The 26,433-nt window shown below is 39.6% G+C and overlaps 2 protein-coding genes across 31 annotated transcripts in view; both read right to left on the reverse strand.

Moving 5' to 3' along the window:
• TCF12 (transcription factor 12) overlaps nt 1–26,433 on the reverse strand; it is a 160,332-nt gene that overhangs the window by 29,234 nt on the left and 104,665 nt on the right. For all 30 annotated transcript variants that reach the window (XM_021546319.4, XM_085588252.1, XM_085588256.1 and 27 more), the window contains 3 exons: nt 25,396–25,531; nt 22,132–22,184; nt 723–828 (listed from right to left, as the gene is read on the reverse strand). In XM_021546319.4, the coding sequence (XP_021401994.1) occupies nt 723–828; nt 22,132–22,184; nt 25,396–25,531 (295 nt within the window). The remainder of the gene's footprint in view (nt 1–722; nt 829–22,131; nt 22,185–25,395; nt 25,532–26,433) is intronic.
• Nucleotides 835–8,119, reverse strand: LOC146766524 (uncharacterized). The gene is made up of 2 exons (XM_085588278.1): nt 2,355–8,119; nt 835–2,276 (listed from the first exon to the last, which is right to left on the reverse strand). The coding sequence occupies exons 1-2, from the start codon at nt 3,281–3,283 to the stop codon at nt 2,246–2,248; spliced, it is 960 nt and encodes a 319-aa protein (XP_085444404.1). The 5' UTR covers nt 3,284–8,119; the 3' UTR covers nt 835–2,245.

The raw sequence follows: 26,433 nt of genomic DNA on the forward strand, positions 1-26,433 counted from the left end.
CAAACAGAACTCATCGTAAACATACACTGCAAAACATCTATTTACCTAAAACAAGCAATTTATAGTCTGAGATACCCTAGCACCACAAAAATATAAAACCATTTCAAAATAGCAGATTTAAGTAGCTGAAATGACTACATTACATAAGCCTTATCCTGTGTCTAAGTGCAGTTTCCCTTCTGTAGCACAAACTGAAGCGCTCTGTGAATTCCCGTACTGAGACACTGAGCTCTCAATGTGCTCCAAACCCTCACCAGATTGCAGCACGAACTAATTGTGTGACATGAGGCTGAGGAAATGGATTCTGCTCTTGTTTCGTTCAGTGCAACCCCTTTTTTTCTGGCATGCTGGATATAAAAGCATTTAAGACTATAAGACTGTTAGCTGATATTGTACAGTCAAATTCCAGAAGAGTCAATAAGCCCCCACCTCATTTTTCTCTATCACTCCAGTGTGCTGCTCTGAAGCCCCTACAAATCAAAGGATGGGAATTCTGTCCATCTGGCCTGGTGTGTAATCCCTTTAAATTTCAGTCAGCAATTAATGTCATGAGCAAAACTTTACATCAACAGACAGTTCCCTTCATCTAACTGTTTCAGAAGCATATAAAACTTAACCATAAGCTCTAGCACAATATGCTCTCTTTACACTTCTCCATTCACCCAGTAAAACAGTATCTGACTGCAGATTTCTGCCTAAAGGACAAGTGACATTTTACCCACCTTGCATAAAGAAAGTGCTAGCAAACATACTGCTTGGTGGCTTAGGAGATGGGTAACTTGGAGATTCTCTGTTGAAATCATCAGAACTCGGGGATGGTGCATACACCTACATATTGGAGGGCAATAAAAGCAGGTTAGCAATAACTGGGTGTCATGCATTAAAAAAACCACAACACCATACAGATATAGAGAGAGAAAGCACAAATAAAAAAAGAACAGTGTAGCAAGCCGCAGCATTTGTTGCCCTTGTTTTATTTGCTTTTTAGCAAGTTGCCACAGTACAGAGGAACTACAGTAGAATGATCCTAACAACACACTTTCTGGTGTGCCAACTCAGCCAGGTGGCCTGATAAAAGCCTGAATGCTGATTTTGCTTTCTAAGTACATGACTCGCACAGACTTGTTGCTCAAGATAAAAAGGAAGATAAAACAACTGGGCCCAAAACAAATTTTATTTTAAAACAACTGTATGCCTATTTGAATATTTAATTAGCTGGCATCCCAACAATCAGAAAGAAAAGAACATCCAGTGACAAATGGAAAGGTTTTAATGCAGCCGTTTTATCATCCATTCAGAAACTCGCACGCCTTTGGAGAGCCATCAGAAAGACACACATGCATGTCCTCAGGAAGAATCTTAAAACTGCAACAGCAAGCACATAATTTTCACACTGGCCTAGCATTAAAGAAAAGCAATACTATTGTTTTTTTCAGTGTTAAGACACCAGTGGAATGCCCATTCTCAACTTGAGCAACAAATTTTCTTTTCAAGTTAAAAATATAAGATACCAAACAAACATAATGACTCAAAGCCTTTCACTGTAGCAACTCTAACAAGAAATATAAAGTGCATTCAGGAATAAGTTCAGTAAAATGAACAATGCCCTGTATTCACAAAGTCAAGGACTTGACTCATAATTAGTTGCTCTATACTGAATATTGCAATGATTAGTGTGTATTAGGAGATAAATTAAATAAAAAGCAAATCAACATATACAACAGCAAAAAAAAAAAATAAAAACATTGAAACTGGAGCATCTTTTTGTTATGAAGCAAATAATGTGGTATTTTTAACTGTTTATTTGTTAAATACAGATGACTTCATAAATACATATACAATGAATAATTTAACAACTTTAAAGCTTATATAATGCAACTTAAAAAAGTGCACTATGCCCTAACATTCAAAAGTGATTATTTTGATTCCCCCCACCCCCATGCGTGTACAGACACACATATGTTTCTACAGCATTCACAACTCTCCCTGGTCTTTGAGATGTTGTTTACCAAGCAAGAGAAGGGCCAGGAAAATCAAGCCAACCAACAAAAAAGCCTAAGTTCCCCTAAAAAAGAACCATTGTCCTCCCAGAGGCTGACTGTTCTGATAGGGACACTGAGGATAGTGAAGTGGGCAAGTCCCGCTCCATTTGCATCCCAATCCCCCTCCTCCCGCCGAACGCTTTTGCAGCCCTGCTGTTGTGGGAACAAATGGCCGGGATGTGCCTGAGCCAGCGCCTCTGACATCACCCGCACCCAGGCACTGCACTCTCCCAGGCACTGTGCTCTCCCAGGCACTGCACTGCGCTCTCCCAGGCACTGCACTGTGCTCTCCCAGGCACTGTGCTCTCCCAGGCACTGCACTGCGCTCTCCCAGGCACTGCACTGCGCTCTCCCAGGCACTGCACTGCGCTCTCCCAGGCACTGCACTGCGCTCTCCCAGGCACTGCACTGCACTCTCCCAGGCACTGCACTGTGCTCTCCCAGGCACTGCACTGCGCTCTCCCAGGCACTGCACTGCGCTCTCCCAGGCACTGCACTGCGCTCTCCCAGGCACTGCGCTCTCCCAGGCACTGCACTCTCCCAGGCACTGCACTGCGCTCTCCCAGGCACTGCGCTCTCCCAGGCACTGCACTGCGCTCTCCCAGGCACTGCGCTCTCCCAGGCACTGCACTGTGCTCTCCCAGGCACTGCACTGCGCTCTCCCAGGCACTGCACTGTGCTCTCCCAGGCACTGCACTGCGCTCTCCCAGGCACTGCACTGTGCTCTCCCAGGCACTGTGCTCTCCCAGGCACTGCACTGTGCTCTCCCAGGCACTGCACTGCGCTCTCCCAGGCACTGCACTGCGCTCTCCCAGGCACTGCACTGTGCTCTCCCAGGCACTGTGCTCTCCCAGGCACTGCACTGCGCTCTCCCAGGCACTGCACTGTGCTCTCCCAGGCACTGTGCTCTCCCAGGCACTGCACTGCACTCTCCCAGGCACTGTGCTCTCCCAGGCACTGCACTGCACTCTCCCAGGCACTGTGCTCTCCCAGGCACTGCACTGTGCTCTCCCAGGCACTGTGCTCTCCCAGGCACTGCACTGCGCTCTCCCAGGCACTGCACTGTGCTCTCCCAGGCACTGCACCGCGCTCTCTCCCAGGCATTTCACTGCGCTCTCCCAGGCACTGCGCTCTCGGCCTCGCCTCACAGCAACACCATCGCAGCAAAATCCCTGCAATTCCACAACGGTGGAACCAGGACAAGGGCACAGGGCACGGGCACAGCTGTCTGGATGAGCCATGTAATGAAAAGGGCAGCAGGTAAACAGACACCTTGGTTAGGAGGAGTCAAGTGGAAAACTCAAAAGTTTTAAGTTATGTACTTGTTTACCATTGGTTTTTATTGAAAACAAATGAAAATTTTTTCAGAAAGCTGCTCAATATTTTACTCGAAATTTTTCAGTTTATGGAATAGACGTAAAATAGAGATGCTTACCAGACCTGAGTGACAGAATGACAATACATTCTGAGCAATGTTCGCAGTACATATGTATTTACTCTATATGATGAATGCATGTATATTCCATGCCTGGGACATATTTTAACAGAAATGTCACTCTGTCAAATTGTAAATACTCGCACTCATAAGACTGCAAACATATTAGGTAAAACTGGGCTTAATTTACAAGTTCTCTGTTGTGCAGAATAACACAGCATATGCTATAGCTGATGGATAATCTATCACTGTCACAGGACAGCAGTGGAAACAAAGCTTTATGACATTTAGCACTGCCATGCAGATGTACACTGATTAATGTGAAGTCACCTACAGTGACGAATTCTACTTCTTTTAAACTGCAATGTTATCGATGAGATTTGTAAACACAAGCTTCAGACTGAAATTTGAACATTTTACATAATTGGGCAATTTATAAAAACTGATTAAACACTGTCTCGAAAGGGGAATTAAAAACTCCTACAAATGTATAATTTACAAATATGTATGTACAAGCCATTAACATAATAAAAATGTTATGAATTATATAAACGTAAAAGAGGCCCTTCCAAACAGCTACATGAAAGTCTTAGCACAGACACATAACTTCATATAGTTTCTGCTTGTTTTGGTATCTTAACTATAGCTTGCAAAAACATAGCTGCAATGTTATGAAGCTGCACTTGTGCCAGTCTAGATTTTTCAGATCAAAGGGTTCTTGCGGCAAAACACAACTGATGTGGTCTCAAAGACTTCATTAACTCCAGATGTGGGGAAATAGCCAGCCAATTCCACAAAAGGAGCGAGTCTCTTTTAGTTACAATCAGAACTACCCACAAATTAAAACCAGGCCTCTGATGTCATCTGATCACCTGCAGATGAGCGCCGGGTTTTTTCTGGTTAATGACCTAATCATAATTTTTGTGCTGCGTTACTACAAACAAAATTTAAAAGCAAAGGAGAAATTTTACTAAAATTAACCCAAAGTCTATGAGATGCAAAATACAAAGGTTTGAAATAAGAAAGTTGACAAAAAGGATAAAATGTTATTTTTAAGTGGGGAAGCAATGCATCAGGGCAAGCAGTCTCTTCACTCTGAAAGGCCCACAAGCAGTGGGACCCCTACCAGCCAAACGTACCCCTATGGCTGCTGGCATGGCTGTGCAGAGGCTCCCCAGTAGGACTCTGTGTCCTACTTAAAGGGCTTTCTCTTCTGCAACAGCTGAGTAAGGCAGTTAAAAATATGATGTGGTTGTTCAAGACAGCCTCTTTTAGCTATTAAACTGATAACACTGACATCCAGGAGGCATCAAACCAGTTTTTCCTGGCTGACATTCCCACTAAGACAAGGAAGGAATACTGTTTAAAGGTCAGCCTGATTGCAGTCACCTTGAAGAGGGTTGTCTCCAGCAGGTAGAAGAGAAGCCCATCGTTAATCCCCTCAAAAGCACTGTGCCCAAAGGCACCGACCGTGCCTCCATGCTGACAAGCAAAACACTCTCCCATTATGAATGGGAAATTCCCTTCCGATAAACGCAAGCCAAAACTAGTTTTTTTACATGACTTATCAAGTCTTGGACTCGACTTTTTTTTGGAGCTGTGCTAATATATACATCAATCCTAACACTGCAGTGCTCCTGAAGGGCTGATAGCCTCTGCTGAGGCAAGCAGGACAAACGAGTTGCAGAGGACATCAAGGCAGAGACCCACATCAGTCTCTCCTGCACCCTGAATTGGTTTACATCTCTCCAGCAGGAAAAGAAGGATGACAACTCAGATTTCTTTATCTGGGGTAGTGGTGGGGCCCGACTTCAGAGGTGAAGAGACATTAGCTGTACAACATCAGATTTTTGATTGGGTTTTTAAAAAAATTTGTTTAATCAAAACAAAAGTATCATCCCAGTTCTGAAATCTGCCTTGGTGATTACCACAGGTAATGAACACTACTGTGAAACTTACATGGACTAATATATCTAAAACATTTCAAATATTACTCACTGTTGCTTCTGTTTACTAATACAAGTGCCAATAACTTCAACAGTAATTTGAAGATCTGGGTTTACCAAATTTTATGCTACATAAAACTTCCAAGTCTTGTTCTATAAATGCATTTAATAAATATAACACTTGGAGTCCTGTTGGCATCCATCCTCTCAGGCAATTTTCCTGTTTCAAATTCTCAAATATTTATCAATGTTTAATATTAATGTTAAAAGCAGATTAAAAAAACCAGCAGTGAAGCAACCAAACCTACTTCCGATGAGCTCATGCTATCTCAAGACCAAGGCTCCCATCACACACACTGTTTATGATATTATGAATTATGTTACTCATTTAAGCATAGTTATTAGCAATTCTTGGAAGTTCAGGAAAATATTTGTCAAGCTGCTTGAGACAGAATTTTTTTGAAACCAGTAAAGATGAATAACCTATTCTGTAGCTTGCAAACTCTGCTAAGTAGCCTATCTGCATTCCATCAGCATCAGTCATGCAAGTGAGCACTGATGAATGATTTGTACATGTGGCAGAACTTTACAGAGTATTATCTGCAGGTTTTGCAGCAAAAGCTAATTTTGCTGAAAGGCAGTTCTAGGAAAAGGAAACTTGTTTTCATGTTTATTGTATTTCTGACAAAATCATATACTAGCACTTAAGGAATGTAGAATACTAATTATAATTTTCCATACTCCTCTATACAGCAACACAGAAGCTTAAAAAAAAAAACCCAACCAAACCCAAGATCCAGTCTAAATTATTGTCTGATATTTAAGGAAGAAGATAAAATTAAGAGCCCTAGTGTACTAAGTCAGTATCACCACATCCTCAAACATACTTTTGTTTCCAATACCAGGTGTAAAGGTTCATGCATTTAAAAAACCTTCTCACCATCCAAAATGAAAATAAAAGACTCCTTTAAGAAAACAGTCCTGTCTGCAAATCAAACCGTATTTTTTAAGGATGGTATAAAATTCAAACTTCTTAGAGTAGCTAAACTGAATTCCATCTTAAATAAATGTTTATGCAGTTTAGGCATGCTATACATGCCTATTTGGGTATTTTTGAAATGCAGAATCCCACTGTAATGATACATAGCAGAAGCACTTCCTAGCTTCTTCCCTAGGGAATGACAATTTTAGTCATGTTAAAAAGTGAGAGACAAACTTAGCAAAAATCTCAAATTCAGTATAGAGAAACCTTTTGGCCTGGTTTATTTTTTTTTTTTGTTATTATTATTATTCGTTTTTATTTTTATTGTAGTGTGAACTAGAGAGGGGGAGAAAAAGAAGCTAAGGCAGCAAAAACAACATTAGGAAGAAATATGTGTTTATATAGTGCTTGAAGATTCTTTTTATATTCTATTTCCTAAGCAAAATCTCTTCACCACAGTCTTCAAATCATGCTGTCACTAAGGGACACATGCAACTATGCCTTCAAAAATTCCTGATTGAATTCAGATTTTCAGGAAACAAAAACCAGAACAGCTGAAACTACTCCGCCTGTTTCTTAAGCTGTCCCCCTATTTCAGAAGGCTGCTCAAGCTGTGGGAGGAATCCCCAGCACCAGCAGTGCCCCCAGAAACACGCAGCAGTGGACACAGGCCATCTTTTCCGTTTGTCCCCCTCTTCTCTGGAGCCACTCTGGCTGTGCACCTCCAGCACAGACCACTGTATTTCTCCAGACAGACTTTGCTGTGCACGTGCTAATGGGAGCCAAGGCACGGAGCAGACGAGGCGTGCTCCTCTTTGGAGCGCGCGTTCTGAGCAATACAGATCTGCCCATACAGCACCTGAGCCCAGCCCTGCTGCTCTCATGTGCCCAAGGAAATGGACATAACCTTCACTTGAAAACATTAATAAAGCTTGTTGCAGACAAGACACCCTTCTGGCAGGGGACCACTGCTCTGCAGATTGGCAGTTCAACCCAATGGAGTGGAGCAGGGAAAACTCTCTCGGGCTGATGATTTGTAACTCATCATTTTTCAGTGGGATGGGGAGGGGAAAGAAAAGAGCGAGAAACAGAAAGAAATAAAAATCCAGCTGACCAGTGTTTACTACCTCTCTTTATTCAATGTCCACAGCCGCATACCCCTAGAGATTTTCCAGATGATCTTATATTTGTCCTGACTCACAAATGTTAGCTTTGACCTTGTGTAAGTTGCTGTGGGCAGCATATGGTACAGAACAGCTTTAATTGTACCTTCCTCCCTGTGTACTAGCTGGCCCAATACTAATAAAAGCGAAATTGAATCTTAGCACCTGGTTGCTCCAAAATTTACAAACCGAAAACATTTTACATGGACGTTAGAAGCCTTAGTGCATTATTTACTGCATATCAGGCACAGCAAGGCAGGCTGTCGTGTCCTCTGAGCATCATGCAGGATTACGAACGTTCCGCTCTGCCCTAACGCTCAGTGACGGCCGCCAGAGCGGCAATTGCTGCACTAAAAAAATCCCCAAACACACCCAGCTCTCCCCGCATCTCTGTGCATTTGTTCATCTATACACATGGGCTCGTCAGAAACATGTTTATAAAAAGCTTCTTACACACTCAAAATTCTCAAGGAAAAGAGTATTTTCTCAAAAAAATTCCCAATATAAGCTAGTTCACCAAAAAGCAGATCACAACACACTGCATATATGCAAAATACCTATATTTCCTGACTTTTTTTGTCCTTTTTAAATAGGCATTGTAGAAATCTACTGTAAAAGATGCAGGTTCTCCATTCTGGAGAAGAGCTCAATCTCAGCCTATGATGAGAAAAATAAATATTTATTTAATAATAAAATATACTTGTACATAGACTGGTAAATTAAACCAACCCATAAAATGCACAAAACAATAAAATAAATATATTCACAAATCTATTCTCATATGAAATAGTAGTAATAGGCGATATAAAATAAAATATAATATTTTCCAAAAATTATTCATTTTGGTGATAACTGACACATTACTGCATTATCACCTACTTTAAAATAATTCTACAGTACATTTAGAAAATAACGAACTTATTTCTATATTTGTCGGTGAACTGAAAACAGTGGAAATCATGCAAGTCTATTTTACTTTTAAACACAAAGATGGACTCAGACTTCTATTAAATATCATTTCAGTACCATTGTACTTCCTAAAATCTAAATTAAAAGGCCACAGTGAATGACAAAGTTTGCTTAATTGTGCATTAGTTTAAAATAAAATAAAACTGCAAAAAGGCCTAATTTACATTTGCGCAATTATCTCTACCTAAATATTTCTGCGGCTTTATTTTTAATGGAGATTAGGTATTTTGATTATTTGGAGGGCTGAGGTCTGCAGCATGGCTCTTGAGTAAAAAAGAAGATAAAACTTTATTGATAGAAAAAAATTTTAAGTATAGTTTTAATTTTTTTCCTAAAAGCTCTATATGAAAATGTTTTAAGCTTTCCTTACACTTAGAGTATTTTCTATATGTCAACAGGTGAAGGGCAAAAGAAAACCAACCAACCAACCAAACAAAAAAACCCCAAAAAACCAAACAACAACAAAAAACCCAGGCTATATCTAGTGCAGTGCAAGTGCTTTATTTTCTTTATGAAACAGATAAGGTCTTTTTACTTTTTGATTTAATGGGGATTCTTGAAATACATATTTTTTCCTATAGGATCTATCACACATAACAGTAAAATTTCACTCATCAGCAAAGGATTTGTATTAAACCACTACTTTTTACTTTGATGAGTCCTTCCTAAAACAAAGAAATTAAATAAACTGAACTTCTCCTAACAGTTAAAGTCTCCGATTTATATTTCAGGCTTTAATATATGTGTCAGTCCCTACTGAATCATCTATTGGGCTGCTCATATGCTTGGTTTTAAGCATAATATTAAGCTTTGTTTTGCCTTACAAATTAAAGAAATTGAAAAGAAGAAAACATTTTAAATAAAAAGTTTACACATTTTCTACGTGTGAGTTCTCACTTATTTTGTGAGTAAATAAATCAGATTTTATATACATTAGCAAGTATCGAGGAATGCCAGCATCCAAAATCTAATACAATAATCTAAATAAAAATCTCCAACTTGAACAATGCTAGCAACTACTATTTTATCAAACAATACAAATAAAAGCACTAAGACATCAAAATTAGGGTATGTTCTGTTCTCTCACTGCAGAAAGGTTCATACAAAGATCTGGCATACACACCAAGAGGCGTGCTTCAAAAACTAACACAAAAACCAATCCCACAACTCCACATAACCTCCTTATGTATATTTAAATTAGTAATTTAGGCAAACTTGCAGTATTCCTAGGAGAAACAGTGGTAAAAGTTACTAAGGTTTTTTTTTTTAAGAAATTAAATAAAACCTTGGGCAACATGATATAGGATGATCATATGATTTGTCATCTATTTACTAAGTTTTCAAGCTCATAAAGGTCACCTCTGACCCATAACAGGCACATGCTATCAATTTTCAAGCCATGCCCTCCTACAGTACCAGCACTTCCATCTACTATATGCCTGGAAATACTTAATAAGATCAAAGCCTTTTTTCCTGCTACAAGAACAAAGAGAAATGTTGTAATAGAGTGATCTGTGCTCTAGAAAGAATAAAATCAAAACTCCATGCAAGTTATATTCCCTTTGCTTCAGGGGTATTGTATAGTTAATTTTACTTAAGTCTTATATATATCTTCACATAAAACTTCAAACAGATTGTTTTAGCCTAGGAGCAGACATGAAAGAAAAATCATTTCATATTTGAAAGGCAGCTGGCATTTATACTAAAGGAAATGAAATGGAGACCAAGTGATTTTACTGATTCCTCAATCTCTCCTCCAGTGTCTTTGCTGTTATTCAAGAAGCTCGTACACAGCGTCTTCTATGAATGTAAAGATTCATAATTTAATTACCATTGAACAAAAATCTTGGCAAAAAAAAAGTTTACTAATGAAAGCAAAACTCACTTAGGCCCACGGGAGGTGGACCAGCAATAAAGAAACAAAAGAAAACCAAAAAAAGCCACAAAAAAAGATCATTATCAGTATCTCTTTTCCTACTTAATACTATTTTTATAACAGAATAAAGCCAAAACCACATACAACATAAACAGACTGGGAGAAACTCCAGTTGTTAATTTACCATCGTATGCTAATTTTTACACGCGAAACTCAGAACCGGCGTTCTAATTTAAAAACTAGAAGTATTTACCACGAAACAGAAATACCTCGCTCGATTTCCACAAAGTTAAATGCAAGAGATTTTCGCCCCCGCCCCCTCTCCGGAACCCGCGTTCGCAGGACGTTTCGGGGCTCCGGGCTCCCGCGGCGAGAACCGGCGCGGGCGGAGCCGGGGCGCTGCGGAGCGCCGCACGGGCAGCCCGGCAGCGCTCGGGAGGGTCCTGCTCAAAAACAAACCCGAAACAACCCCGGCCAAACCCGCAACCCCCGAAGAAAAGGCGCGGGCACGCAGGAGCGCGAACTTCGGCGGGTCTTGCGCGGCCGGCCGTCCCCCGCCGCACAAAGCGCCCCCCGCCCCAGCCCGGTCCCCTCAGAGCCCGACTCGCCGCGCGCCCCCGGGGAGCTCCCGCCCCAGCGCAGCCGAGCCGGCGGGGCCCCGGAGCCAACTTGCGCCAGCCTGGCCGGCGGCCCCGGACAAAGGCGGCCCCTCACCGTCTTGCCGTTGTAGTAGTACATGAGGGAGCTGCTGCCCACGCCGGGCACGGGGTAGGCGCAGTACATGGCGCGGCTGGCGCGGGCCGGGCTCAGCGCGCCGCCTCCCGCTCCCCACGGCATCCACCCGCCGCCGCGCACATGGAGCGCTCAAAGGCGGCTTATGCAAAGCAGGACTGAACCATCTCCGGCCGGCGCGGGGGTTGGGCGCGGGGGGCGCGCCACCCCCGCTCCGCGCCCCGGGCCCGGCCCCGGGAGGAGGCGCGCACGGGCCCGCGGGCGCTGAGGGCTCGGCACACGCAGCCCTAGCGCCGGGAGCCGCGGGGAACCCGCACATGGGCACGTCCTGAGCCCTGAGATAATCGTCTGCTTTTTGTTTTAATTAAATTAGAGCACTTGTGGCCGTGCAGACGCTGCTCGATGCAGCTCCAGCCACACGGCCATCTGGCTCTGTCTAAAGTTGCTTCCAACTTTGGCAAACGCTTCCCAAAGGCGCGGGGAGCTGCGGGGAGCGAGTCCCGGGAGACAGCCCGAGCACCCCGCGCTCCGGGGCCCCTCCGAGCCGGGCAGCCTGGGCCAGGGAGTGACCCTGACACAGACAACACCTACACAAGGTGCCTGGGTCAAAAAAAAAAAATCATGTCAATATTTTCACTGCATGGAATCATCCAAAATCCATCTTTAAGATGGGGTATACAAACTATAAGGAAGGATTCTCTTGGAAACACAAGTCGAGGGTCCCTTTATATTGTTTAATATATTTTTGTATGAATAAAGCACACATACGTGCCCATACAAGACAGGGCAGAGAAGGGGAGAGGACCTCAGAAACTTTGTCATATCACAAAATCGTGAATTATTCAACTCAGCCGACTGCAGCTTCCAGCACAGAGATCCCTCAATATTTGCACACTATCAATGCCTGGTAGGGCTTTTTGCTTTCTCCACTGAGCAGAGGCATTAACTAACATTAACTCTTAATGAGCCGTACATTTTTTTATTTTCTACAAGTGAACACAGCTGGTTATTAACTGAGCTTCTGCTAAGTCAGATACTGGAAAAAAATCCAGGAAAAAAAAGGTTAACACACAACCATGTTTCTCCACCTCTATTTGTGTCTACTGCCAATGCTGTGAATTCTCCCTGCCTTCCTCCCGACAAAAGCAGGAAAATATTTCAGGATAAGGAAAAAAAAAATGGGTAAAGTTCAATTCAGCCATTTACAGGGAGAGAAAGCAAGTTGCAGAAGTCTGGTTCATTCTGCCAAGCACCTCGTGTGTCAGTGAAACCCTCTGAACTAAAAAGATCCACAAGGGTGATAAACTGACTGCAGCTGAATACTACAATCAGATAAAAATCTCTGTATAATGTCCTTTATCTCAGGACATAACCACTGTAGTGTCTATAAATATACAGAATATATACACACTGACAAAAAATATTCCCATCTCAAGCTTCAAATGCTTTTTCAGTGAACTCTTCCAGTCAATTAGACTACTGTGCTCAGAGTATGTTGGCAAATATATCCTGAAGTTTCCATCTGCTAAAGAACACTTGCATTTTTACTGCAAGTCAAACTACGGATCCAGAACTGTTTAACTATGCAGCAAAGCTAATGATATCTGAACCAAACTCCTCTCCAATACAAAAGGCGTAGCAGCAGCAGCTGCAAAAAAGAACATCACTATACTGCAGACTATTAAATTGCCAGGCCTGCAGAGTGACTGGCGGCTTCCTTCTTCCCTAGGGACCACAAAGACCCATTTCAGTCCCCAGAGAGTCCCTAAGAACCTTTGATTTGCAGCTAACAATGCCATTCCTTAAAGCTTCTCACTAATGTTCAGGACTCTACAGATGAGACATGCTAAAAGATCTTCAGACCTTTGCATGTGCTACTTCTTACACTGCAGTAGATTAAAAACACTACTTCAGAATAATGTACAACTTAGAAAAGTTGGAAAAGACACTTTAGCTTACAGACTTGAAGTAGTAAGAGAACCCTTAAAAAATAATTTTAGCATGCAGTTACTTCCAGGGTAACTGCAGTCAATTCTTTGACGTAAAGACTACCACCAACATAACTGTAATTGCTACTGCACCTCCATGCACACATGCCCAGATTTCAAAATAGTTGTATTAGAGATGAAGAGCGTGATCAAGCCCCCTTCAAATAATAACCATTATCAACCTAATATAAGCAATTGGAAAAATGTTAAAAACATCAAGCAGTGAAACCTAACTTGACTGTGAAGCATTGGTGGGAGGCGGCTCTGTGTTCAGCTGCCCTACACCTGTACAGAGCAATGTGACAAAAAATACAAAGGTAATACTAACTAGTAATGTTTACTAACACTATTAACATTTATCAGTAGAAGTAAATCATTAACCTTGTTCACCAGCACATGGGTAAGACAAAAGCAACAATATGATCAATAAAACTGAGGAACGCCACTGCAAACGTCTGTTTGTAGACAAACTGGTCCCTCCATAATGAGTCACTAAATGAATTTGCTCCTGGTTTACTTCCCCACAAATCAAAAGGATAACAATTGCATTTTACCGAAAAGGAAATTATTTGTCCTACACTCAGTTACATCATTGGGAATAAAGTCTTGAGTGCCCAATGCCTGAAAAGTATCACTGCATCTGCTCTACATTTACTGTATGAAAACATTGTTTCTCACATTTGGTACATTGACCATACAGGATCAGGCCACAATTCCATCAGCATATCAAACTTTAAACCACATAAGTTTACTTTCACCAGGATAAAATATGAACCTAACATGGAAGAATTTGAAAAGCTCCTTAAAAAAGTGCTATGTTGTTAGCAATAACTCTGTATTTGCAGGAACTGCTACCAGGTAACTATTCCAAAAGACTCCTGAAGTCCAAAGCAAGTTTTTGTTTTGTGGTTGCAATTTTTCTAATCCTCATTTAAGCCAAGCAACAGCTGCTCTGAAATTTGTTTTCTTAAGAGAATCATATTACAGTGAAATGAATCATAGCTGGATAAGCGGTACTATACAGGGTACAGTTGTTTACTCCATTTTTCCTTGGTGACAAGTCAAGGGTTAATCTTATGACTCAGCCTGACAAAACAAGTCAGCTGGAGACAGGGCCAATTTTTTAAACTTGATTTCAGACAGACATGCCGTCAGCAGAGGAGCACTGAACTGACATGCACTTTGTAGCACGAATTGTTTCCACTCATGACCCTGTAGTGTGTGTCAAAAACAATAAACTGCCTGTTCCTAAAGTATGTAAAGAGATTATGAAAGCTGATGCAGAGTGAAATACTGACCTAAAAATAAATGAAGCTACCTGTAAGAGAATATTTTCAAAGATGATTTTAACACTAAGAGATTTTGTGAATGAACAACATTCTCTCCCTGAAAACGAACTTTTATGTGAAATACATTTTTGTTCCATTTATCAGAGTAACAAAGCGAATATACCATAAAGCATATGTAATTCATCACCTGAATTTATAAAAAATAAACACAATTTCCACATATTACCAAATGTTATTATACATGTACGAAAGATATAGTTACATAACTCTCTCAACAGATGAGCGATTCTCTAGTCAAACATATTCCACAAAACTGAAATATCAAAATGCTTTAAAAAGGTTAATGCCTTTGATCAATTTTCTTATTTTAGATGTGCCTGTGCTAACACAAAAAGCACCAAATATTTTTGAATTATGTGCTACTAGAAATTAAAGTTCCTCTTTCACCAACAAAAGCAGGTGTGATGTGCAAACCCAAGTACCAAGAGTTAGCTTCAGTCTTGTTGAAAAAGAAAGTAACATGGTGAGAGCCCAAGCCTGCTTTTGATGGGGAACCCAGATCTTTTGTTGTTACCAGCTTCCATTAATGTCTTAGAGGCTAGGCTAACCTTCTAGCTTTGGAAATAAGGCAAAGGCAACTGTCCTAGAACTCTCTCCTTTCCACCCCACACTGTCCAAGGCTGGAACTTCTTATCAATTTCAAACACGTTCAACAGAGGAACAGAAGTTTCAGAAGTGATAAAGTTCTTATCAGTTCTAAGAAAACTGGAACCTGAACAGGAGACACAGACTCAAACTGATACAGAACAACCTGTTGCTATCTAAAATATACATAGTAATTTTGAGCTGTTTGTCCAGCAAAAATTGAGAAAAAAAATTCTATACATCTTAGGATTCCCAATATGACTTATTTTAAAGCCAAACATATATGATGATTAACTATAGCAAAGACAGAGTTAGGACCACTGCTAAGCCATGCACTGAATATGCTGCATAATGTAGCTGTCAGAATGGACAAGATCTCAAACTGTAGGAAAGAAACCTGGTTGTTTTCAGGGGAAAACACAATGCTTATTACACTGTCCTCTATGTAATTCATCAGCTAAGTAAATGTTAATTTATTTTAAAATCCTGGAAGGATAGCCTTCTGTGTTAACCAGCCACTAAGCATGCTGCTCAGCAGAGATGGAGCAGATGAGCTGTATGGAAGGCAATTTAAAATAACCCAGTAGACTAAATTTTATAGGCAATCCCTCCTGCCAATATCCAAAGGATGATGTTTTATGCAAATTAATTTGCTAATCTACACAAGAGCTAAAATAGTTTGGTGGTTTGCCTTTTCAAAGGGTTTGTCTTTAACTGCACATTTAACGTTCATGTTACTATAATCAGGGAAAAAGAAAGAGTTTGCAGGGATAGCGAATAGAGAGTAAATACTAATTAAATGGATATTAATTGCTATCCACTACTTTTACCTTACAGTATTTCAAGGTTGAGTGGTAGTTGTTGTTGATTTGGACTCCTTTTTTTCTGCAAAAATCGCCATTTAGCTGTGGCAGACATGGGTAAAAATAACAATTTTTTTACTGCAGGAGGACTTTTCTGTTTCAGCGGTTCTCAAAATAATAATTAATTTATTCAGCGTTCAAGTTTAATTTATCTAGTTTTATGATATATTTAAGTTGTTTCATAACTTAAATTTTCTCGGAATGGGAAGAATGAGGAAAAAAATTGCTGCAATACCCCATTCTACAGAATCAATCACAAAATAATTTCTTAGAGGAAGCTTCAAAACCATTCGAATATAACTTTATGATAGGATATTGCTCAAGTTCAGAAAGTTCTATTATTTTCTTGGAAATATAAAGCACTTTAGAGTTTCAAAGCCACTATAGGAAGGTCTTAACTACGCACATCTGCATTAAAAAATAAACAAACAACAGGGGCTCCACACCAGCTGCAGCTGCTGCGGGGTCGCTCTGCCGGCCCGGGGGTCCCTGCGGTGCTCCCCGCAGGCCCGGCCGGGCCTGCGGGGAGCACCGCAGGGACCCCCGGGCCGAGCCGAGCCGAGCCGAGCCGAGCCGAGCCGAGCCGAGCCGAGCCGAGCCGAGCCGAGCCGAGCCGAGCCTGCGGGGCGGGGCCCTGCACTGCCGCCCTCGGCCTGCAGGGGGCTGCAGAGGCCCGGCCCGCACACGGCGAGCCCCCGGCACTGCATCCTCCTCTTCTCGCCGCTCGGCAAATCCTAGCTCTCAGTGCAAGTGGAATGCAAAATCCCACAGCTGCATCTCCGAGGCTAACTTGCTGCCTGGTAAAACCTGATGTCGAAGCAGCCCGCCCCACTTGTGGGGCTGAGCGAAGGGAAGCCGCTCGCTTCAGCGCAGCAACACAACATTCCTCGCTACTTGCCCAGCTTGCTTCAAGCGTTATAAACATCTTCCCGCCAAAGCCACAAGTATTATCAAGCAAAAGATAGTAAGAAATAGTCTTCAGAAAAGCTTCTATCCTTATCTATTGTTATAAAACACCACACCAATTTGTGGTAATGGACACATTCATCTTTGAGGAAAAGCAGAGTTGCAGAAATTCCATGTGGCTTCTCCCTGAGTAACATGAGCTGCAACTCCGTACTTCTTAAATAAAAATTTTTCTAACTATGCACAAAATTTAAGGTTCTTTTATGCAGATCTACACTCTAATTTAAGAGCATCCAATACACTTATTTTGATATGTTATGAAAACTTCAAAAATAAAGTACCTCCAGTAAATCCAAACAGAGAAATTATTTGACATCATTATATATCCATCATGGATGTATGTATATGCAGGATTTTCAGGGAAGATCTCTCAATTAAGCAACCTTACCTTAGTTCACCACAGTCAGATGACAGGACAGTTAGTTTGGAAAAAATAATCTGATTGCAATTTTTTAAAACAGCATTTAAGAGAGGATTGCTCAAGAAGGTTGTTCATCCTGATTCAGTGAGAACTCAAGCTGAACTCCCGCAGCAGGACTTTGCAATGGGCTGCCTGGTTGTATAATGACAGATAAATGTTCTCATGTAGCAAAGAGCAGGTGGGATGCTATAATCTGATGGTGCTGCAGTTTTCAGATAGATTATAATCTGAGGGTGCTGCAGTTTTCAGATAGATTTCAAATAAAGGCCATGTTGAAAAAACCCTACAATAACGAGAAAAACAGACCTTTTTCTTATTAAATATAAAATGTCAAATATTTTTACTTGGTTTGTAACCTAATTTAGGGGTTGGATGTTTTATACATTTGCATTTTGTTCAGGTACATAGATGAACACAGTGTTCAATCAGTACTTAGCAAGTCCCTAAAAACTTTATTCCATAAATCAAGTGACCAAAGAACAAGCATAAAGCAGAAGATGGAAGACTGTGTACTGAGGAAGAAATCGTTAAGTTCTGTGTGGCATTATCCATAAAGATTTATTTACTCCATTTTGTTATTTAAAACTGCTTTCTGAAACAGAGCAGGGCAGCAGAGGAGAGGGGTCGGGAGAGTTCCTGCTGGCTTTGAGAGCTCTCGCTGTTAAAGACAAGTGACAGTTGAATGTGACAAGTGACTGTGCAAGGCGGTTCAGAACAGATCTAAACAAACAAGTCCTGTTTTTCACGTTTGGGCACTGTTTGTGGACAGTGGGAGAAAAAAATCCTACTAAGAAATGCCTCCCTAGAAAGTTAGTTAAACACAACATCACAGCCAGTTCAACATCACACAAAGTATCTACCCAGGATGCTCCAAAGTTTTGATTCAGAGCCAAACACTTCATAAAGTATTCCAACGGTGTTGCTTTACATCAGGCTACTTCAATACACGTGGACATTGCTAATACTGAGAGTCCACTCAGCGTGGTGAATATTATATTATTTCTAATGCAGACTAAACTTTAAACTCTCAAAAACTTGGTTTCAGATAATCATTCAGAAGATATTTCCCATTCTACCATTTCAAATAATCTCCTTTTACCCTTTAGGAGGGGTAGAGGAAGGAGAGAACACAGAAAGGAGTAACATTTATTATTTTTCTTCTTGTGCCATTAGAATCTTTATATGACATGTTTTGAAACATCTCTACAAGCTCAGTCTTAAGAGTGGCAGGAAAGCAGAAAGAAAAGTGTATTAAATGGGAGGTAGTTTTATGCATGCAAATATAGTTTGCTGTATCTTTGCACCATAAATAGTTCTTGCAAGAAATTAGCACCCATGGACTACACACATACCATAGAGGGTGATGTATGAGGAACCCCCACATAAGTTGTCTTACATGTATTGAAAAATTCAAGTTTGAATTTAGAAATAAATCCCTGGTATCAGAAAATATTAATTTGACAATCACTTATTAAATAAGTGCAATCCAAAGTGTAATATTAACTGAACATCTCAGGTACTATGGAAAGCCTAACATACTCAAAATACTTATTAGAAACTACACAGAAAACAAGCAGACACTTATGTCTGTATGTCACAGCTCATTTTCTGTAACAAAAATCAACAGATACAATGTATTCCAGTTATTTCCCTGATATGACACTAATTAAATAGCAAAAGAATGATGATAGATATTCACACTATTTTACTTAGAATTATGACCTCATGATAGCCATTGATTATGGTACTAGTAACAAATGTTAGTTTGAAGTATTTCCTGACTCCACATGTAAATAGGAGCCCATCCATTTTTGGATGATGATCTCCCTGGGCATTTCTGAGCAAGCCTCACTTGTTTATCTTCTCCCTGTGCAGCCTGAGCAGCTCTCTGGAAACCCTGACGCTGCTCTGCCTGGCCGAGGAGCTACACTGGCTTCAGGTCACATGATGATATTGGTCTCTGGCTTAGTCAACTCCTACAATCAGAAGAATTCTCAGAAATACAACAGTTTTCAATCTCTGAAGACAATATAACTCACTGAACAGTATTTCCCCCCTATAACATAAACAGCAATCTTGCTTCTCACACAAAACCTGGCTTTAAAAAAAATGTTTTTTAATTTCTGTCTTCCTCAGAGTGCTTTAAATTTAGTAGTTTTAGTTTAACATAAATGCTGGCATGTCAACATTCAAAATGTTTTGGGCAGTGAGTCACCACTTAACAAGTTACAACACAAAAACTTAAAAATGCATTTGCCTGGAACATTTAATTTTTACAGTAAGAGGACAAATTCAGATTGATTTGCATTCCAGAAAGAAGCCAAGCAATTCACCAGCACTTTTTTCTATAAGTTTTTACTTTAGGCCCTGATAAGAACACATTAAAAAAAATAAAACTCAAAACAAATAATTTCAAAAAATACCATACTAAACCAAGGGAAAAAGAAACAAACTAGAGGAAGGGTTGTTTGGGGTTTTTTGAATCGTTTTTACTTAAAAGACTATAATTAAATTACAGTTATCTAGGAAATTAAATTACTGCTGAGTATCCGTTGACATGGCAGCCTTATACTAACAAAAACATTGCAGAAACCAATATTTTAGAAACTGAAAAATTAAAAAAATACAGATTTGTATAACAAAATTAAGTATCATCTTTCCTCTGACTTTTCATATTATAATTAAACTTCTCTGCACTAAAGCAGCTTTTCCCCACAATACATTCTGACTTCTTACAAAGGTATATTTAAAATAAATACTACACTTACATAATGATCTACTCAATTTAAATTTCTCATGATGCTCAGAGAAATTTAGTTTTGTATCATCTTCCACATACACAGTATCTCAATTTTTTTTTGTAACGTGTCATTTTACTTCAAGACTATTCAGCAGTGAAAGCATTGAAATACAGAGAAACAGTGCTTAAAACCTGCAGCATCACAATCATTGATTATTCACAGTAGCTGCACTTAATTGCACAGATTGGTACAATGTTAATACAAATAAAATCTTTTAGCATTTCATTGTCTCCACTCTTACAGAAGAAGAATTAAATGAAAACCATTTGAAAAATACTGCTTGTTAAAATTAAACCCTGGTAAGACAAATGAGAGAAATCTTTCCTTCTCCAAAATGATCTCTTTACCTGGCTGATGCTACTAAATATTAAACATGTAGCGTAAGCTTTATTACTGCCTAGAATTACTGTAATAAATTTCATGAAAATTGCACTGCTATGTGTTTTAGCTTCTCTGACATTTTAAATATATTTTTGTTAATCTAGCAGAAATCATCTGCTAGACTGTAAAGCCACCCTACATAACACGCAACTGTTAAAATGTAAATTGCCAAACTATTTTTAGCTGCTGCTAAAGGGGGTGAAAAAAAAGGGAGGGGGGAAAAGAAGAATATTCCTGGCCTCGGGAATAATGATTTGAGGCATTGTGTTCATTTTGTTTATCAAGCAGCTATTCAGCCTCTAGTGGGGCCCAAGTGCTTATGCAAGCAAAAGCTTTTAAGAGTGCCTGCAGCTGCAATCCTGGCTTCCAGGTAGGCTGCAGGTTCAGAGCACAGCTGCCCCAGGCTATCCACACTATCTCAGCTCCATCTGGAAGTACTGTTAAAACAGGATTTCAGATCCCGGGTTCTGTCTGTATCATCGAGAGCAGGGGGAGGACGAAGGGAAAGAGAGGGAGGAGAGAACAGGGGAGATGCGAGGACTGGAAGACACCACGCGTAGTTCAGCCTCGGTACGAAATGAAAAGCTCAGCCCCATTTTGCTCCCGCTGTATTTCTGTTCCTGTGCAGTGTGTTCTATTCAGCCTATCCGGCTTTGAGTTATGACTCATCCAAGTGCACCTGCGCCCATGTGTTAAGTACTGCCAAATAAAAGCCCAACATCCATTTACACAACAAAGAGATGTATCCCGCAAGGCTGCGGAGCTTCCCCCTCCCCTCCTGTTTGTTCTGAGCAGGGGAAAAAATAATTCTGTCCTTCACTTCACTGGGGATTTTTCACTTCACGTGGATTTTTAAATGCAGATTCATTTATAAACAATTTTCTTCCTTTTAAGAATAAAGCATATTTAATACCACAAAACACCCCTATAGCATTAGATTATCACAGCCATTAATGATTTTTCCACCAAAACCCTTCCAACCTTTTTTATCAAAGCCCTTTATTCTCGAAGGATAAATTTTCAAGCAAAGAGGGATCAACAAACTAGTTGCTTGAAAGCTTTCCTGATGCTAGGCTGAAGTTAGGAAAGGCTTAATGAAGGCTTTAAAATCCACCAGGACTTCACAATGAACATCTGACTCGGTGATTTATGCATATTAATAACCTCAGTCCTACTGAGGCAAGCTGAGCTGTACATGTCCTCCGAATCTTAATGTCTTCAGCTCCACTGGGATTATTACAAATGTAAATTTCTAAGATTCTCAGCTATTAATCTCTGTCTGTCCTCCTGTTCAGCAACATAATGACTAATTAAACATCAAAAGACCTGTACAGGAGATCTTCTTTGACAGCTCCTGGCCCAGCTCTCTTCCCAAGAGAGGAATTCAAATGACAGGGACAAGTGGGTAGGAGCATATGAGCGAGCTACAAATCACTGCTATGAAATCTAAAAATTTCACATCAAATGTGTACTTAGTCCTGCAGAACCACTCCCAATTACCTAGCCTAGCTGTTCATGTCCAGCAGACAGCCCTCCTAGTGCTAAAGTTAAGTAATTTATATGAATGGCAGGTAAAGGGAATGCAATTTGAGCCCAATTTTTATCACTACAAGTAAAAAATGTGGTACTTACAGAAGAAGGCAAACCAGGGGGCACCTTTCTTACTTTCTTTGTCTGTAGAGGATCTGTACACAGAAAAATAGCATTTCATCAAGTATCTACATTATAGGTGGAAAAGAATAAATAGCTACACTACTCAGTTTTTTCCTTCCACGATGAATGTCTTACTTTCCAATTTCATGCATTTTTTTTATTCCCTGGCACAGAGATTTGTCTTTCACATCAATATAAAAATGTAACATAACCGTGTTCTCCTCTAAAATACAGTTTGCTAAATAGTTACTTTCAATTATTTTCCTAAGGAAAACAGTCATTCCTAAGAACAGTTTCTCTGAAGGGTATACTTATGACCTTATACACTTGCTAAGATACAAAGTATGGTTTTTAGATCTATAAGGAGGAAAATGGGACTTACTAGCAAGAGAAATGCTTTTTTTTTCTGCACATCACAGTAAAGACAGAACTATCCAAAAGGAATTTTACATTATTAATACGCTAAGAATACGCAGCTGATGTACATTTTATAGTTTTTAGAGTCTACCAAGATTGTAAATAAACAGCAAATTTAATGACCTAATTACTTTCCTTGAGTAATAAAGTCAATACATCTCAAAATTGCATGTAATAGTAAAGTTGGAGGTATGATACCTGCTTCTTTTTTGCAGCAGGTATTGCATTATAACAGAAGTACCCAGCAATTTCACTACCTAAACCAAGAATCTGAACCAGTTTATTCAGATGCTAACAGAATTAATCTGAAACCTCTGCATGTAAATTACAAATCAACTGATGTTTTGAATATGAGTATCTGGTGAGATTACCAGTTCAACAGTCAACTAATAAAGTCTTTAATTTAAAAAAAAAATCTTATTTTTCTGTTTTCATTCAGAACATTTATGATGATATGACAAGATAAAGGTGAGATAAGGTGAAGTATCTGCTGGATATCTTGAATGTCACCTGGAAGAGAACACTGCTTGGTTTCAATGCAATTTAATATGAAATTTAACAAGAGCTTGTTATAATCCTGGTCAGACAACTCCTTCTCGGGGATAAAATGGGCAAAATTTTATTTTGTTAGAAATCCTCAGGCAGCACATTTGTAGCACTTAACAAGTCTATTAAAAAAAAAAAATTAAAACTCAAGACATACTTTCTCAAGCTATTGGAAAAGACTTGAGATAAAAGTGTACTTCCTCCTCCTGACATTCCAAAATCATTTCCATGAATTTGTAACCACCACCTGCTATATCCCAGGCTACAAGCCTTGGATTCAACCATGACAGAAAGAGGAATATCACCAGTTTGAACACATTTATACCCCTGAGCTTCTCTTTCAAAGAAAAAGCTAAATATAGTCTGAAAACTCCATACTTCACCTTCATTTGTCTCACTTAATAATATCAGGAACTTCCCAACCTCGATACAGTTTGCCCAGGAAACAAGAACCTCATTCAGGACCATCTCAGTGAGTGCCACACACAGTAACCTCCCTGCACCTCTCGAGCAGCCTGTGGCCAGCTCCAACACCCCCAACTGCTACTCAAACCCAGAGCAGGTTACTACTCTAAGTAGCTTCTCACTAAAACCCATTCAGTGTGGGGTAAAACACCATCATCATCAGATTGAAACACTTTTTTTTCTCTCGAAGTTCAAACATCCTTTCAAGATGTAAACAATTCAGCTGAACTTTTCTAAGAGTGTTCCTTTTCTGAAGCAGGTGTGAGGAACTGCTGCATTTGTTCTGGTATTCTGAGCAACAGGAACATACAACTATCTTCATAAAGACAGCCAACCCCAAGTTAAATGGCAGTTGGTTTAACAACAGGTAAAAAGGTTATACAAATATGGTATTTTAAAACACATATATACACACATACATTTAGGAGAAGACAAAATGGCCTTAAGTTGCACCAAGAGAGATTTAGGTTTGATGTCAGGAAAAAATTCTCCACTGAAAGGACTGTCAGGCATTGGAACAGGCTGCCCAGGAAGTGGTGGACACCATCCCTGAGGGAATTTAAAAGATGTGTAGATGTGGCACCTGGGGACATGGGTTAGTGGTGGACTGGGCAGTGCCAGGGTAAAGTTGGAATCGATCATCTTAGAGGGCTTTTTCAAATGAAATTATCCTGTTACATATAAGATTAAGTTCTAAAGCAGTATTTTTAATTAAAAAAAAAAAAAATAAAACATTTTCAAACATGTTCAGACTATTTGAGTGCCCAAGAAGTTTGCAGTTATAGTTAATATTAAAGTTACTTCACAAAGCAATTTGCATTTGAAAATTTTATTTTGGGTAAAGTATGGTTGGAGTTACATGGTTCCAACAAATAAGATTTTTACTATGGAATAGAAGTGCTATACAGAATGAGAGGCATTAAAGACTCAACCATATGATTAGAGAAATTCTAATGACCTATCATGCTAATACTGAAATATATGGTATAACTAAAATAAAACATTATATAACTAGAATATAATGGTAAACTAGAATATAAGGTTACAGTCTCTCTTTTTATACCAAAAAGACTTTCTTTAATTTGCACACCCAATTATTCACAATACTCTTGTAGCAGATACTACAGAACAGCTGTCTCATTCTTGATTCTCTGGTTCAAGAGAATTAGAAAGCTATAAAAAATACCACTGTCTGTGACCAAGTTTGAAAATTCCATTCACCTCTAACTATCCCCAGATTAAAATACTAATACCGTCACAGGATTATAACAATTTTTAAGCAAGTTCCTGCCTGCATATTTTGCAAGGTAGTTTGATTTTAGGATAAACTACTAACCTCCAATTGCTAAGATCTTTAAAGGCATGTTGAACCGATTACAATGAACTATATATTGCCCTGAATAAAGTTACTTTTAGCATATAAAAGGATAATTATTTCCCCTTTGTGTCCTTCCCCTACTAAATAATGGTAATGACCTCAAGGTCAGGCATTTCCAGGAGTTAATGATGGCACGGGTTAAGGGCACTCAGCTGGTCATCAGCTCCTATCCATCTGTCATTATTGCTTTTGCAATTAAGGGTTTTATTAGAGTTTCTTGTTTGTTTTGTAAGCCAGAATGACCAGTGTTGAATCGAAGCTAGCATCTCAAAGAAAATGTTAATAATTCTGGTTTTTCTCTTACATAGCAGTTTGGTGTGATTTCAATTGCTCAGCACAGAGCAATCTCCTGTATATTAAATGAAATGTCAAAAAAAAAAAAAAAAGTCTGCAGAGAAGAATCATGAACCAAGTTTAAAATGGTCTGTATTACTTACCAAGAGCTGCTGAGTCATGAAGTGGCCGTCGGCGCTGGTTTGTGCCAGAAAATGGGTAGTAGGGTGTTCCAGGCTTTCCAGAGGATGACAGCTGACCTGGACTTCCGAGCCCCATATCAGACCGAAGCAGACTAGACTACAAAAGTATACAGGGAAAAGTCAAATTGAGCTCTATAATAATGCAGCTGTTAATAGCCCAGGCTGACAAACTATCAACCACACTTACTGCTCTTAGGAATTTACTGGGATTTAATGAAGGTTCTAGAGTTCAAAAAAATTGTAGACTTTTTAAAATCAATGTTCAGAGTATGTACTATAGCATAATTCAGAAAGGCAAAGCCAGTTTAGCCTACAGAAAGCCATAACCATTTCAGCTGAAAACATCTGAAAGAATCAATTCATATTTTAATTTTAAACAAAAATCATAATCTTTTGTTTAGTTTGCAATATAACACCTCTTCTATTACACAATATAAACATAATTGATAAAAACTGCTAAGAGTTTATAGCGTGACATTAAGTTTTAGCACATACTTAGAAATCAAGACTTAGATCACATTCATAAAAACGTGGAATAAAATTGTCCAAAAAAAACCCAAATGCAGACAAGAGATAACAGAGTAGATTAATGAACAGAACGTGAAAAATTGACATTTTAAACACTTCAAACTAACAAGGTAGCTGAACCCTACCCTTTTTGTTCACTTTTCATGGCAGTAAAAACAAAAACATTCTAAACACTTACCAAGTGCATTGTATATTGTTTGACCTCACATTATTTGGATTTCCTTTGTAAAATTGAAATGAATATTGATGATTTAGAACAACATAGTTTTTCCATGGATGATGCTATGCTTAACTTTGTGTTAGTCTGAAAATCCTGACATGGAGTGAAACCCACAGAACTGTCTCTACAGGAAATGTTCTTGTACCAGGTGGTAAAAATTCACTGTCTTTCACTCCTGGCTGGTGCTTTCCTCATGGAGCAGCCTCCACCCTACATTGCACAAGCTAAAGACACACTGCTCTGAAAGTCTG

The sequence above is a fragment of the Lonchura striata genome, chromosome 10 (assembly GCF_050655825.1).
Source record: "Lonchura striata isolate lonStrDom1 chromosome 10, ASM5065582v1, whole genome shotgun sequence".
NCBI classification, from domain to species: domain Eukaryota; kingdom Metazoa; phylum Chordata; class Aves; order Passeriformes; family Estrildidae; genus Lonchura; species Lonchura striata.